This window comes from Drosophila subpulchrella, chromosome 2L (assembly GCF_014743375.2).
Source record: "Drosophila subpulchrella strain 33 F10 #4 breed RU33 chromosome 2L, RU_Dsub_v1.1 Primary Assembly, whole genome shotgun sequence".
Lineage (NCBI taxonomy): Eukaryota > Metazoa > Arthropoda > Insecta > Diptera > Drosophilidae > Drosophila > Drosophila subpulchrella.
Window position 1 is genome coordinate 8,269,715 of NC_050610.1, and position 16,654 is coordinate 8,286,368.

At 40.4% G+C, this 16,654-nt stretch overlaps 1 protein-coding gene across 1 annotated transcript; it reads right to left on the reverse strand.

Moving 5' to 3' along the window:
* Positions 1-1,613: 1,613 nt before the first annotated feature.
* Positions 1,614-13,663, reverse strand: LOC119548064 (histone acetyltransferase KAT7). The gene is made up of 8 exons (XM_037855150.1): positions 12,838-13,663; positions 12,124-12,749; positions 11,859-12,016; positions 11,425-11,797; positions 7,891-7,996; positions 2,532-2,689; positions 2,271-2,366; positions 1,614-2,213 (listed from the first exon to the last, which is right to left on the reverse strand). The coding sequence occupies exons 1-8, from the start codon at positions 13,661-13,663 to the stop codon at positions 2,097-2,099; spliced, it is 2,460 nt and encodes an 819-aa protein (XP_037711078.1). The 3' UTR covers positions 1,614-2,096.
* Between the last annotated feature and the right edge of the window lie 2,991 nt (positions 13,664-16,654).

The following is a 16,654-nucleotide window of genomic DNA, read 5'->3' on the forward strand; positions in this document are numbered from 1 at the left end:
ATGGGGGTACGGTGGGCGCTCCGTATAGTGAACCTACAAATTTAAAAGAAACATTTAACAGAAATTATATTTTTGGGTAAAGCCCTTTTACATATATCTATCTATCTAACAAATATTAGAAACTTAATTTAAAAATCCTACATTAATGTTTTTTGTAATTTCTTTGTCTTATTTAGGAGTGACGAGCGATATTGAATTCTAGAAAACGGTTGACAAGAAAATATTCTCTATTTAGACAGGATAATACCACAACAAATCTTCTAATCTAAAGGAAAATCAGAATTAATTTCCGCAATCATAAAGAAATAACAAGAAGTGGACATTATAGTGGGTATTACTCTTTAACGAGTATCCACTGTATATACATTCCCAGCCATTTCAAGTTCCTTTGTTATAAAACTGCACCACCATCAAACATTCTGCAACAAAAAGCTCTGTACAGTGGTTTTGACACATAACTCGCGGCTTTAAACACAACGCCCATTTTTTAGGGCTTATTTATAAAATGATCAGTATAGTTTCCAAATCGAAGACAACTGGTAAACTAATAATATTATTTTCTAAAATTCCTTTTATGTTAACTAATTGTTATAAGAATGTTATTCAATAAGTTTTCGGAAAGAAAGGAAAGTTCCCTTCAACTTCGGCGACCAAGGATGCTAAATGTTAGTCTTGAATCTTATGTAGTCTTGTCTTCTTTGGAGTTTATAAATTACACATCAAATAGCTTATCAAAAACCCACACAAAAATTCTTTATCATTGGGCTGACTAACTATACATGTGTACGCACGTTTTGGTTTTAATCATTAGCTTCTTGGAATAAGATTTGTTAGCCTTGGCAGTTAGATGGAAAAGCATTGTTCAAGAATTTATTTTAGAAAGCAGGTCGTAGTATTTTTATTTAGAAATAAGAATTTGTCATGCTTGTCAAATTGTTAAGTATGAAGACATATTTAAATATAAACAATTTTCAATTTAATAACTTGTTATAGCTTCACAAAACTTTACCTTGTAGTTAAATATTAATTATTTCCAATTAAAGAATTCTCCAATTTATGGATATATTTACATCTATATGAGCGTTGTAGATAAAAATGTATGATTGTATAAAATTCCTTTTAATTTCAAGAGACGTCCAAAAATTGATGACTCAATTTAATGAATTTAAGCTTACATTTTCCATTGAAATGAGAATTAAATAGAAAGCCCTGATAATAAAAAAAGTTAACGTTGTGAGTCCTAACTTTATCTTTAAATATTTATTCTTAAAGCTGAAGGATATCAGCCCACTGTGCTCTCTTTCCATCGTGCTCTCTCTGGCTGCTGCTTTCTGCCGCTCTGCGGCGCTGTCCCCGGTGCATGTGTATGCTTTTTGGCAACACCGCGTCACCCCCGCCCCTCGCGTCCTGTCTGGCTAGCCCACCTCTCCCACCTTCCCCTCTCACCTGTCTCTCTGGGCGAAGCGACAATGTGGAACTTCTTGGTGTGTGTGCACTTTTTGCGCTGCTGCCACATACACACCACACACACTCTACTCATTGACTCACCTCTCTTCCTCTTCCTCCACGGGTCTTTGGTTTCTCCATGATTCATCTTAATCTCAAGTCAAGGCTTTGATCGTAAACCGAGTATATTTTCTTATCTTTTATGCATTTTTTGTTTTGAGAATTTCACTATGTAACTTAGGTCACTAATTACTACAATTCTTAACTACCAACAAGTACAGACACAGACACGTACAAATACTTTAGGCTTAAGATCTACTAACGAATATTAAAAAGTTTAGACAAAAGATCCTAAAAAACCATCCTCTTATCGATGTAAATCTTGATATACTCATGTATCACGGTTTAAAGAAAGGTTTACAATAATTTTTCTACACTAAGGCATATATCGGCTGAGATAAATGCAATAAAATGACATCTGATCTTTGTGATCAGGACAGGAGGCTACCAAGATTGACGAAGATTGAAGAGTTGGTTACTTAGAACTTCACTCAAAAATAAAATCTCTGAAGTCAGGAATTCGGGGCCAAGGATTCGTCATCGTCATCGGCGTCCGCAAAGCATGCTCTGGCATGCTTCCAACCACGTGGCTATGGAGATGCACTCGGCTGGATATTGATAAAAGGCTGCCATCTCAAGCAGGAGTCATCGATCTTCGGGAAGGTACCTCTCCGCTTTACCCTCTCCTCGTATTCGTCCAGAACGTCCTAGAAGGTAGTATATGTCAGTTAAGGACAGCCCATGAACTTGGTCTCAAGACTCACCTGCTTCTTGAGGACTATGTGCTTGCCCTTCCAGTACTTCATCATTCCCAAGGCCTGGAGGGTGCTCACAATGTCATATGAGTAGATTGCAGTTTCCTAGAAACCCAAGGTTATGTAAGATACAAAAGATTATTTAATTTTTAAATGTATCAATTGTCATATAAAATTATTCCTTTAAAATGATAAGAGTACAAATTTCGGAGGTTTAAATTTTGATGAACATTTTCAATTTATACCAAGGTCATAGGACATTGAACTCACCTGCGAAACGTCCTTGATGGCGATCGTATTCCCCGACCGATTGCACAGGTAGTCCAAAAGTACATCCTTCCAGTACGAGCGGTACGAGATCAGGCCGAGATCGGATAACGGTTTCTCCGGCGATCCGATTTTCCCCTCCACGCGGGTCAGCAGATAGCCTGCAAGTAAGGCGGAAAAGATACGGATGTGGATTAAAAATAGACCCCAAGAAGTATGCTATAGATAGAGGCGAAGCGGAGTTCCTCGAGTTCCGGCGTATTATTTATGGTGACCAACTTTGGGCCCGCCCTCTCGCCTGCATGTGTGTATGTGTGTGGGTGTTTTTAAGTGTGTGCGTGTTGTGTCTAGACAGGATTCCGCAAAGTATTCAAGGGGATCTGGGCGGGACAAAGGGGGGTTCCACATTTAAGCAACGTTCTGGCGTACATTCAACCCAACGCCAGTGTCACCCCGAAAGGACCCACCCCAAAAAAACAGTATATTCTGGATTCTAGGGCCGTCTGGCAGCAACAATTCCCGTCTCTAGATAACAACAACAACACAGAGCCGAGGGAAGCAGGGGAGGGGGGAGCGGGAGCAGAAACAGCAACAATGAGTGCAAGCTAAGTAAATTGACGAGGACGAGAGAGCGAGGACACAACACAAAATGCACTGAGGCAGGCTCGGGAAAAAAACAGTTAGTGGAAGAAGAGATGGCACGGAGGAGCCGAGGGAGAGAGGAGCAAAGACGGAGGGGCGACATGGGCGTAGTCGGTGTAAGTAAGTAAGGTAATAAATTATAGGAGGGGGTATACAATGTTCTTAATACGAACTTCGTCTTGTCTTTAAAAATATTTCTTTTTAACATTTTAAAATTTTTTTAAAATAATTTTGTTGTTATTGATCTTTTACGTGAGTAATTTTTCAGTATAATGATGACTTCGGTATGTAAACTTCCTCATTGAAGTTCATAAAAGAAAAGAAATCAAATCCCTTCTTTGGTTTTAATAAGACGTTACTTATAAGTTAAAAATATATTTTGTAATCAACGAAACGACTATAGAAAATACGAGTTTGAGAATTGGAATTGGTTAGAGTAACGACTGCCTTTCCTTTTTTTGTCAAAAAAACCCCCTTTGATGCACCCATGACACCAGCTGTGGAGCAACGGGAGAGGAAAATGGAAGAGCAGGACTCACTCAATGGCAGACGGCAGACACAGCTGAGAAGGCAAAATGAGAGAACGGGAAAGATAGCAGAAGAAAGGGGCAGAGCAGGGGGAAGAATCCTGTTGACTGACTGGACGAGCGCAGGGTTGAACGCACACAAGCAAAGGCAAGCTTCGCGTATTGCACGACTGAGCACAGTGGAACAAAAGTGAATTAGAAAAAGTTAAGCTAAGACTGTTTATATTGTAGAATCATAAAATAATAGCAAATATCAAACCTTTACTTTTTGGAAATATTTTGAAATGTTGTAGTCGGAAAGAATAGTAGACGAATATTCAAATGGTGTGTTATAGTTATACATTAAATTTTAAATTGGATAGATCATCGATACATAATACAATGACATTTTTTTTCTCATTTGAGACACTTCATTGATGTATGTGTGACAACCGCTTAAGTACAATGTACGTGTGTCGGCAGAGAACGAGACCGCTGGCCCAGATCGATTCGAGAAAAATATATTCATTATTTAGAAATACAATTAAAACGTTTGGATTCCAATTGTAACACAATCAGAGTTTTCTCGTTAATTTCGACTTTTCGACTAGGAAAAATATGCTCATCACCTCCACAACACACTGGATCCGCCCCACTGTGCGCACTGTTTTATTCATTTCGAGGGGCAGCCCCCCTTGTCCTGCTCCTGTCGCGACTTCTGGCCACAAGAGGGCGTTTTCGGGTGGCACTTTGATTTCTTTGTGCCGCACTTCGTCTCGCTCCTTCCCTTCGTCTTCCTTCTCGCCGCGATAAATCCAGGAGCGGCGAGACGGGTGAGCGGTGCTGGTGCAAGCGAAAGGGGGAGTGTGGGTGGAAACGTCGAGACGACTTTATCGATCCATTTTGATTCGCACATTTGCGCTCTCGCTCGCACGCGCACACTCGTCGCTGACGCAGCAACATTGTTGTTGCATACCCACAGGCGCTGCGAACGAACAGTAATGAGTTAAAGAACGAAAATCTACGCTAAATGCGCAAAAAGAGGACGGCGACTGCGACTTTAACTCAAATTAGCAAGGCTCTAATTATTATTTCTATGTACTTTTTCTTGTTCTTTGGGCAGATACAAGAGTGTGGAAACCAGTGAGTAATGAGCAGCGAGAGAAGCCAGAGAGAGAGTAACCGTTACTCGCTCTTTTGTGCCCGCCAAAGAGGACGACGCCCTTTCATTGTGACCTGTCCTGACCTTTGTTGTCTGCCGCCAACAGTTGTTGTTTTTGTTGCTCTTCTGGTGTTGTTGTGTCTGCTAAATTTCATCTACAGTCAAACTTCCATAAATCGAACATGTGTATTAAATATTTATATCGAAAAGATATTGAGTTAGTTCGCATTATTCTCGAAGTCAATTCTGGATTCTAAAAATATTATTCACATAAAAAAGAAGAAACAATAATTTAATGTAAATACCATTTTGTAGCATATTAACAGCTAATTTTTCTGCTGGAAGTTTTTTCCTATAAATATTCATCTTGAATATCTTAAAGATACATCTTAATTTGCATAATGTATAAGAATATTTTTTAAAGAACCCTTAAGTAGGTTTTTTAAATTATAGACGAAAATTAGAAAACATTAAACAAGAAGAAAATAATATTATAAGACCGCTTATTATATTATGATTATTAGTCTTGCAAAGTTTAGCTGGTCGAAGTAAGACTGTACATGTGTGTTTTTGTGGGTACGTTGCTTATGCGGGACTCCCAAAAGATAAAAGCAAAAAACATTAAGCGCGGCACGTCTTGTATATTTTTGGCAACTCGGGTGAATTTTGTTTGTGGGTTTTTAGAAAGTTTCATTAATTAATGCAGTAGGTGGCAACCCTTGAGCGCCCCTTTAAATTTGGCCCCCTCATTTGCATTTTGCGTGCTGCATTTATTACACCTGGACATAAATGCTCTATGGCCATCCCGCTCCAACACACATGGTTGGGATTGTTTGATTTTTGGGGGGCTGGTGGGTTAACTTAACCCCTGTCTGTCTCTGTCTGCAAGAGTTCCTTCCACCTGCCATGTGCAAAATAACCAATTTCAGTTAATGATGACGAAAATGATTTGCACGCCGACCCGTTCGCTCGTACATACAACAAAATAATTTTTAAATGATTTAAAAGCAATTTATGAAATTATTCAATTATTAATCAGTCTTTGTGGGGTACGTGGGTACTTAAATGTACCAAAACTAACGAATAAAGTAGTTTTGAAAATTATAACAAAGAGGTTTCATGTGGTCTAAAGGTTGGTTTACGTTTTGGTAGGTCAGTATCGTTTCGTGGATTAGATTTGGTTAGGTTTTGTTTACTTGCGAATCCAATACCAAAATGGTAAAGGCTAAAAAATGGTTAGTTATTTTAAAGTTACCTTAAGTGATGTTTAGATATTTATAGAAAATAGAGAAATAAATGCTTATAAAGGCTCAAAACAAGGACTTTTGAAACGGACCAAGTATTTTAAAAAGCAGTTCAAGATGAAAATAACGTAATCCCAACTACATTTCTGAATATAAAGTAGCACATTTTACAAATAAATTTGAATTAAGAAGTATATATTGACTAAATACTGACTGAAATACTGTTTTCGATGCTGAAAGCTTACCCAAAAAAGTAAACAAGAATCTGTCTACAATAAAAGCAAAAAACCCGACTTTAAACCCATTAACATTTTTAATAATCCAGATTTTCTTAGGATAGATTAGATTAATCAATTATTTTCTGTGCACCTTACTCGCTCTCCAGATGTATCTCTCTCTCCCCCTCTCTCTCTTTGACCATTACTCTTTTTGCCGGCCGGCACTTGGTTTTGTGTCTGTGGGCTTTCGCGTGTGTCTGTGTAAGGTCAATGTCGTTTCGCTCGCTCTTTCGTTCGTTCATTACCGCCCAACCCCCCTGGCCCCCTTTCACCCCTTTTCCACACCCATGGCATTGCATGTATTGACTTTACATAGACACCGCCGTCGCCTCTGCCGGCGTCGCTGCCGACGTCGACGCCATTGCGAATGTAAATGTATGACTCAAGACTCTCTTTGTCTTTGCCCCCTCTCCCCATGTCCCTCTCTTCGCCGACAGGGCAATTCCTTTTTTTTATAATTTTTATACTTAGCTACCTATTTTTTTGTGGGTTGGCTGTAGGTTTTTTATTGTCTTGTCTGTAGACTTGGATTAATTTTAAACAATTTTCGTTGCAGCCGCTTAAAATTACTTATGCGATATGCAGCAGTACACCTGTGTGTGTCTACGTTTAATTGATGCAGAAATTGCATGTTCTGCACCTGAAGAAGAAGAAGAGGCGCAGGAGGTGGGGGAAAACTGCAATTGGAAAGCTGAGGCAAAGTCTCTTTCATGTTTGGCTTTTCTCATGCAATGATGATTATATTTCACACACACCTGCACATCCAACACACACACACACCCATGACTCAGTGAAGAAAGAAAGAAGAGGAACAAAGATTCAATAAAGCCAGAAAATTTTAGTGGGCAATATACTTTTCACTAACAAGCCTCATTTAAGCCCAATTTCAGTGGAATCCCAACCACTCTATCCAACATATGAAATTGATATATGATTTTCAAGATCACTTTGGAGTTCCATTTCAAGAATTGAGCAGATAAATGATCAGAAAAATTTAATTGGAACCTTTTGATTGCTTTAGTAAAGACATTTTTAAGAGATTTGATAACTAGGAGGATAAGGGATTTTTGGGAATCTTAACAGTTTGTGATTAATTAAATTGGAACAATCCTTTTAGAACCTAACAGCAATAGAGTTGTTTGCCAATGTAAGTTTTATAGGAAATGTTTAAGTAAACTGACCAAAAAGATCATATTTTAAGCTCAAATTTTTACGTATATCTCCAAACGAGAAACAGTTTTTATCAATATTATTTGTTATCCAAAATAAATTTTAAAAAATTATAAACTTTTTAAAATTTTGGAAGGGAATATTAAAATTATTATTTCATATGCTAAGTGGCCAATTAAAGATTAAGAAAAATATTTAAGGAACGTTGAATTGAAAATACACAAATGTTATTTAATGAATCTTAAAAACTTTTTGTACAAACGATTAAAAACACTATACATTTTCTTAGCATCCTCAACTTGGGGCTATCTTTTGCTTTCTGATTTTTCAAGAACCTTGTTTATAATGATTGTAACTTACTGAAATCGATAAGTAGTCTTCCATAACCCTTCCTCTGATATGGCGGCAATGTTAAAATACAGGAAACATTGTAAAACGAATTCTTCTCCTGCAGGAAAGGAATATGCTGTAAAGATAAAGGTAAAGAGTTTAAAGTTATTAAATAATTCAGAAAAAATACATAAACCAGATATTAGCCTGCGGCCACTTAAGAATTCCGCTAATCCCGGTAAAAGTAAGCAAAGGTTAAGCGTACATATTATTAAAATTGAATCAATTACAAACATTCAAGAACAATGGCAGACGGAAAAGGAGTGGGAAAAATCAGCCGATGAGATGGGTGAATTCCGGGAAGAAGGGGTTTTCAAAGAGGGGGAAACCACCAGAGTTGGGGGATCAGACAGACATTTTCCAGACAAAAGATGAGGGGAAATGGGGGCCTTTCCAAGTGGCAGAGATGATGGCAACATTCATCTGTCGCTTTTGGCTTTTTTCGGCAGTTCAATGACCAGCAAAATTAAATGAATCGATAGACAGGCAGCACCAGAGACACTGAGAGAGAGATAGAGAGAGATGGCTACATTTGCGGGAAAGAGATGGCCAAAATAGCGAGAGAACTGTGCGTAAATATATAAACATACGCATATAGCTGGTGCAGGAACAGGACGAGGACCATTAACTGGGGGATCGGGATATATACCCGGGCCAGACCGACTCGTACATGGATATAGCCATGCCAAGCCCTCTCCTCTTCTCACGGTCATTGCCAAAAAAACAATCCCATGGAGAACGCACAGAGCAAAAATGTCGCTTCTAAGAATTTATAAAATTCCCATAAAGGGTTTAAGTACTTAAGTACAATTGTTAAAAACTTAGGAATCCTAACAGTTTATTAGGGACAGAAAAGAAGGGTTTAATTTTTACACTGCTATAAAGAGTTTTTATAATGGAAACTGTAGGGAGATTTCAAAACTAGTAGGTGATATATAAGGTTAAATTTCTTGACAAAAATGTATAAATATTATCTTTATAACTACAAGTTAATAAACTTCTTTCTACTATACAAGAATATGATATTAAACAAGATCTTTCTAGTCGATCTTATTGTCTATTCCTAAGAATATTTTTGATAATAGCAAAAAGTTGCCTTTAAAAGTTATTCCCATTTTAATTGCTGTGTGTGGGATCTGGAATCTGGCAACAATTCGGAAATTCATTTATGTACTCTGCGGGTTTTTCATTTTGATTTTCCCTTTGTAGTACGCCCGGTTTTTGTTTTCTGAGGTCTGCTTTTTGCTCGTTTTTCCTTTGTCTGCCTTGATGTCTGGGAACGCAACCACATAGCGGAGGAGTCCCTGTTTCCCAATCTGATCCCCCGGCAGCACCAGATCCCTCGCCACCGGTTTCCTGGGCCCGGGCAACCGCTGTTTGTGGAGCAGGCGCAGACGCAGAAGCAGCAATTCCCGGACCCGGCCCAGAGGTGCACGACCTCAATCGTGTCCAACGCACAGCCCGCAGCCCGCAGTCCACATCCCACAGCATCCGAGCATTGGAGCATCGGAGCAGCGTGCCCTGCCTGCCAATCGGCCTCCCTGCTCCAATCCTCGGTGTCTGGCTGCTGTCTGGACCCCGTTTTCAAGTCGGAGAGTTGGAGGTTAACTGCAGGACAAAGGATTGCCGAAAATTATCACTGCCAGATGAGAAGGGTTGGACCCTACTCGAGTTTATGCGAAGCCTAGTCTGGGAATGCAATGTCGTGATTTTGGAAATAATTTTTATGATCTATATTGTAATACAAATTTTTTATAGACCCATGGATGATTTCAAAATAGAGCTAATAACTGGGACAGACTCCTTACTTTGTTTTGTGCAAAATAAAAATAGTCCTAAGTTAATATTCAATTGAATTATTATAATATCTTGAAGGAAGATGGCTGTTCCGAGTGGAAATAAAATAGTTTTCTAAGGCGTTTTATAATACTATAAGATTATTTTTTAATTCAAGAACTTCTAGTAACCAACCATAAGATAGGTTTTTCCAAACAAGATAATTTAAATAAGTTCAGTTTCGAAATGGGTTTACATTATTATTATAATATCTTGAAGGAAGATGGCTGTTCCGAGTGGAAATAATAATAGTTTTCTAAGGCGTTTTATAATACTACATGATCATTTTTAGTTATAGAATAGTATATAGAAGTTATAGGATTAACTTCTAGTAATCAACCAAAAGACTGGGTTTTCCAAATAATATAATTTATATAAGCTGAGTTTCAAAATGGGCTTACATTTCTCCCTTTTGTAAATATATATTTTTAAAAACTACCCACAGACATATAAGCAGGCTCATTTCGGCTTACTACCTAACCAATCTATGAATGTCCTAGCATGAACGTAGTAAATATATGCAAACTTGTAGTATGTGTAGAAACTCCAAAATTCTGACTGACTCGGGATGCTGCGCCAGCTGCATTGTGGAGGGGTCACAAAGGAGTTCAAAAGAGGGGCAGTATCAGCAGGAGCATCGGGAGCAGCCGGATGAGGAGCTGCAGCAACAGCCAACGACATGCGCAATTTGTAACACAAACCCAGTCTCTGCCAGCGCCCAAAAACTTTCTGCATTCTGCAGTAAAACTGCAAAAGCGGGAGGTGGGATCCCAAAACCCGTGAACGTATTCCCGGGCCCGTACAATATTCCGTATATTCAGGGGGAGGTCAAGAAACCGTGGCTGCTTTTTAAAGCCAGGGGAAATGACTCTCTCTCGTTTTCTCTCCCAGTTTCTCTCTGTCTGTTGCTTATTTACCCGAAAACGTTGACAAAAAAAAAGGGAAAAAAAGGAAAAATCATCTGGTTTTTGGTGGGCATGGTCAAGGCAGGGCCCACTGTCTGGATCTGAATACAACCATATAGTCTGGTTAGCCGTACATATGTATCGTACATGGGCTGTGGCTGCCATTCGGAGCCTGGGATGCCCGGTTCTACATTCCTCGCATCTCTATTCCGTCTCCAGACATAAAGGAATCATAAAACTGTAAAATGTTATTATTCAATTTTATGCTGGGGAATAGCCATAAAAGTTCGGAAATATTCTGGGCGTGACTATTAAAATTATAAGCAATTAGGAACCGAAGTCATTTGAGTAGGATGAACTTTTCCGGCTCTGATTGTAGTTTTTTGAAGAAACCTGGATTGCGGAAAGGGCTCAACAGACTTCAATTATGAAGCATTTCTTTAAATTGCGATGTAAAAGTTCTAAACACTTTATAAACGATTAACGTTTTTTTAAATCTCATTTAAGATTTATTTAATAATTTAGTAAAAAATTTAAATTGCTGAGTAGAGAATAAGAAGAGCTATTAATTCTTTAAGGATTTCCTAAGCCAGTTAATGTTAAGAAATCAATTATTTGTGTAGTATTAAAATTTCAATATTATATTTAAATTATCGGAAAAAAACTCTTTTTAAATAAACGTGCGCGATGTTTATTATAATTAAATATTATAATTTGTGACAACATTCGATTATACTAAAAAAACACCTTTTTAAACACTCACCTTGCTAAAATAACCGACTATATGACATCCATCCACATCGGCCAGCGTCATAATGTAGAAAAGGAAGGGCTCTACATCGTAATAAAGGGTTTTGTGATCCAGGAAGAACTTTGCCAGCAAACACAGATGCTGGCAATATTGCTTGTAACGCTTTCCGTCCACCTGCCACACCTGCAGTTTTCCCTTGCGGTATATCTCATCGCCCGGCGGATGCCGCCAGACGCATTTCTCGGCGTGCCGCTTTATGCCAGTCTCTGATTTTTGGTAGCGCAGGCAGAACTCGCAGATATACATTTTGGGCAGGCGGGCGGCATCGTCTGGATACGGCGATTGGTACCATACCTTCATCTTGTATTTGCCCATGCTGATATACCTGTGGTTATAAGTAGGTGTTGAAATATATTTAAAACCTGCTGATTTTTTAAAACGCTTACTTTATGCCCTTGCCCACAGGCAGGTCCTTGAGTTCGTCTTCGATCCTTTCGGAGGCCTGAGCTTGCGCTTCCCGGAACAATTGCAGATCATAGTCGGGCACCAGGCCAGACAGATTTGGTTCTCGGTCCTCGTCCTGGACGTCTTTTTCGAGCTTCACCTGAGGAATCAAAGATGACACGAGTTGTTTAGTAGTTCTTTTATACTTCCAGTACAAACAAAATTTTTAAGACATGAGTAATTCAGACTATAAATAACTAGACTCACCTTGGAGTCCAGAAAATTGCTATTGGCCGGCCTAAAGTTAGCTCTGGATTCGCGAATTTTTGCCAGATATTCGCGTTGCTCGGGCGAGAGGGTCTTAAGATTGGTGAGCTGATTACCCGGGGCCGTCACAATGTTGACCGGCATCTTTAGCCGCTGCTCATTCCTCAGTTTCCTCTCATTAGCCCGCTCTTTGCACTCGGAGGCAGACATGTTGTGGTAAATGGGACAGGCATCCGACAGAAAGTGCTTGTCCAAGTTGCCACTCAGATGCCCGGATGAATCGCACCCTTCGATGGGACACTTCTTCTCCGTTTGCGTTATAGGTGACACGGGTCGGGACTTAATGGAGCTCAGGACTCCACTGCTGATTCCAATGGATTCTCGTTTCACCTTGCTCTTGCTGGCATTCAAATTCGAGGGAGCTGGCTTTTTGGCGGGACTTTTGGATATCAGCATTTTGTCATCGTCCAGGTCCCCATCAGATTCGGAATACGTATCCTGTTTGGGCTGCTGTTTGGTCCTTCGCATGCTGAGCGACCTTGTGAGTTTCCTCATGGGATTGGCCTTGTCTTTGCGCTCCTCTTCGCTGTCAGAGTTTTGGATCTTAGTTGCTCCGCTCCGTTTGCCTATGGGAACGAAAGTAAGTATAATTAGATACATTTCTCCAAATTATTTATACTTCATGAAGGGCAACAAACAGTGGTCCCCGTTTACCTTTGGTTCCCCCCTTGACGGGCTGTGAGCTGTAGGAATTGCTGGAGTCGCTGCCCTCCGAGTCGCTCCCTGAGCTTGAATCGTCGCCCGAGTTGGACCCACTCTCCGATCCAGAGCTCCCGTCGCTGCTGATCACCGGTCCTCCGCCGTTTTTCTTGGCCGGCGGCAGTTTTCCCCTGACTTGTTTGGGCCTTACCGTGCTGGCCATTTTCAGGGGAACCTTGCGTCCGTTCTTGACGATCTTCATGGAGTCATCCGTGCTGTTCGATGAGGAGGAGAGCGACGGTCGCTTGCCCTCGCCATTCTCCAGGGATCTGTTGTTGTTGTTGTTAGCCGAACGCTGGGGAGGATTGCCGGGTTTGTTGGTTGCATTGCTCGGTTTGTTGGCCGGATTGCTGGGTTTGTTGGCCGATGTAGGGGGTTTTCTTTTGGCCGACGAGGCTGCAGCTGCCGCCGTTACCGTGGAACTGCCCAGGGAGCGGGCGTTCTTCTTGACTGGTGGCGCAGAGTCCTCCTCCTCGTCGTCGTCGCTGGAAAGTCTGCTTTTCGGGGGATTGGCCACCTTTTTGCTGGAGGACGGTGCAGGTGCCTTGGATTTCTCTTCCGCAGCTGGAGGAGCTGGCTTTCTTCTCGGTGCATTCCCGGAATTCGTTTGTTGTTGCGTTTGCGTCTGAGATTTGGCGGATGAATTCGTGGATGGCTTCTCCTCGGGCGTCGCACTGCTGGAATCTGTGTCCGAACTGCTGCCCGTCTCCGATCCGCTGGAGGATCCACTGGTGGAGGAGCTGCCTGACTCCGAGCTGCTGCTGCCGGACTCCAAGGCCATTTTTTAAGCGCACAGAAAGTCTTTAGATTTTCGTACACAAAAACCCTTGTTTTTTTATTGTTTTGATTAGAGTGACCAGAGGTGGGTGGCGAGGGGAATGCCACGGATATCGGCGAGAATTATCGATAGTTTTACAGTCAGTTGTGGGCTAGAGATGTGCAGTACTTAAGCAGCTCAAGGTAAAGCCTAGTACTCAGATCGGCTAAGAGTTTCACTAGTCGAAAAATCTTATTCTTTGTAGTGTGACCGAAGTTTTCAAAGTTCACCCGCAATGCATGTAGCATTGTCTTACTGACAAGCAGCTGGGTTTGTTGCCAAACGAAAAACCAAACAATTGAAGAAATTTAAAAAGGAGCAGTCTGCTGGTACACAAAGAAATTCAATTAAAAATAGATGGAATGTTCAACGAATGTTTTTATTTATGTAAATTAGTTGTTTAAAGCATCCTTTTCGTTCCACGGATGCTTCGCCATCTTTCCCGCGCCACCGCAGTCCAGCTCCGAGTCCCAATAGACATATTGGACCTTGAGGAAGTGGGAGCCGGATTGGGAACAGGGTTGATCCGCTGATGCTGCAGGAAGTCGCCCAACATCCTGGCAGTGGCTGGACATAACTTCTCCAACTGTTCCTTAGCGGGCGCCCTATTTTCCTCCTCCCTGTAGAAGCCAGCGCGTCCTCCAGCTCCGCTTAAGCTGCCAAGTAGCTGGTGATTATGGTGTACGGAGTCCTAATGGAGAGGTCTTCGGAGATCATATTACTGGTGGTTCTGCTGAAAGGATACTTCTATTAGTAAAACGCAACCAAATTATTTTGGCTAGATCTTACTTTCTCTGCCAGGACACGCCCGGCAGGATGTCCATGTAGAGAGGATTCTGGGATTCTCTACTGGATCTCCTCCAGCACTTCAACTATTATGCGGATTTGCCCCTGTTGTGGTATTGCTCAATGTCGGTCAAATCCCACAATAATGGGCAACAGCTTGGATTAGACCTCCTTTAACCGTTTTTGGTGCTTTTCTTCCATTTAAAATTTGTAAATTCCCACCGCTTCTGCACGAACACCGCCAAAGATTAAATTTCTTATTCTTTGGGCCGCGGCTAACGGCGTTCATCGAAAATTCACTCTCGAAATCTGGTATTTTTTCTGGTATTTCCTTAGCTCATCTGAGTACCGCGCTGAAAAACAGACCCGACGAAAACCTTTAGCCGCCTGTTTGCCTCTCGCTCACTCCTATGGTTAGCTCGCGGTTTTCGTCGATGTGAGTACTAGGCTTAAACACATTTTGAATTTATTATTTTTTATACTCTTGCAATGCATTTTGTATAATATAAACATATTAAAGCCTATTTCTCCAAAAATTTTAAAATTTTCAAGACTTTTCTTTGCCCTGTTATCGAGTAATATAGTTATAGTATAGTATAGTTATAGAGTCGAATATCCCGATTCCTTCGATAGAACTGGTCATTATTTTTCCATTTTGTGATACAATTTGTGCTATGAATTTCATGCATTCTCCAATACATGAAATTATAATAGCCCCTGTTTATACAACACAGACAAATTCATGAAATGATATTAGTAAAGCTGTCAAATTTTTTAATTTTGATATAGAGCTCTATAGAGTAGTAGGCTGTGAAGTAGGCTGTGTTTCAACATTTCCTACATTGGGACTGAATTCATAGTCAATTGATTTCATGAAATAGACATAGCATAAACACAGTAATAGTCAGATAGTAATTTTTATACCCGTTACTCGTAGAGTAAAAGGGTATACTAGATTCGTCGGAAAGTATGTAACAGGCAGAAGGAAGCGTTTCCGACCCCATAAAGTATATATATTCTTGATCAGGATCACTAGCCGAGTCGATCTAGCCATGTCCGTCTGTCCGTCTGTCCGTCTGTCCGTCTGTCCGTCTGTCCGGATGAACGCTGAGATCTCGAAAACTATAAGAGCTACAATACTGGGATTTGGCATGCAGATTCCTGAGATTCTTGCGCAGCGCAAGTTTATTTCAAAAGAGTGCCACGCCCACTCTAACGCCCACAAACCGCCCAAAACTGTGGATCCTACAGTTTTGATGCTAGAATAAAAATTTTAACTGATATGTGTTGTTCTCATCAATACCTACCGATTGACCCAAAAAAAGTTTGCCACGCCCACTATAACGCCCACAAACCGCCCACAAACTTCAAAAAATCGTAAATATGAACGCGGATATCGCGGAAAATATCAAAGATAGAGAAACGGGATTTCAGATTTAGATTCCGTAGGCTTAAGCGCAGCGCAAGTTTGTTACGCGAATATGCCACGCCCACTCTAACACCCACAAACCGCCCAAATCTGTGGCGCCCACAATTTTTATACTAGATAAAAAATGTTAACTGAAATGTATTGGTCTCATCAATACCTATCGATTTATCTAAAAAAAGTTTGCCACGCCCACTCTAACAATCTAACAATCTAACACTCTAACACTCCACAATTTTCGTGCTAGATAAAAAATTTAAACTGAAATGTATTGGTCTCGTCAATACCTATCGATTGATCTAAAAAAACTTTGCCACGCCCACTCTAACGCCCACAACGCTTAAATCTGTCTACCGCCGGTAGGTGGCGCATTTGCTGCTTGCATATCTCCATTTTCCTTTGGTGCCTTTAGCTGAGTAACGGGTATCTGATAGTCGAGGTACTCGACTATAGCGTTCTTCCTTGTTTTGTTTGTTTTTTAAGATTGAAAGGTTGATCCCTCTAGAAGGTTAAAGTATTAACATTTGATTTTTCATGCACAATATTTACAAAGCTATTGGAAAAGATTAGATACTATCTATCTAATCTAATTGTTACTACAGTAACAAATCAAATATTCTTATAATACCTCTCAAGTGGGATCAATCACATCTCACATCTGATTTTACGATCTGGGTCTCAAGAAAAGCAAACATTTAAAGCACTTAGGGAAGTGCAACCCTATTCTTGTGACCAAAAAGCTG

Bases quoted from the DNA above. Each gene is read 5' to 3' on its own strand.
- LOC119548064 (XM_037855150.1), bottom strand. From the start codon at position 13,663: ATGGCCTTGGAGTCCGGCAGCAGCAGCTCGGAGTCAGGCAGCTCCTCC. The intron at 12,750-12,837 runs GTAAACGGGGAC...TCGTTCCCATAG, and splicing joins CGTCAAGGGGGGAACCAAAG to GCAAACGGAGCGGAGCAACT. The intron at 2,214-2,270 runs GTGAGTCTTGAG...ACTACCTTCTAG, and splicing joins ACATAGTCCTCAAGAAGCAG to GACGTTCTGGACGAATACGA.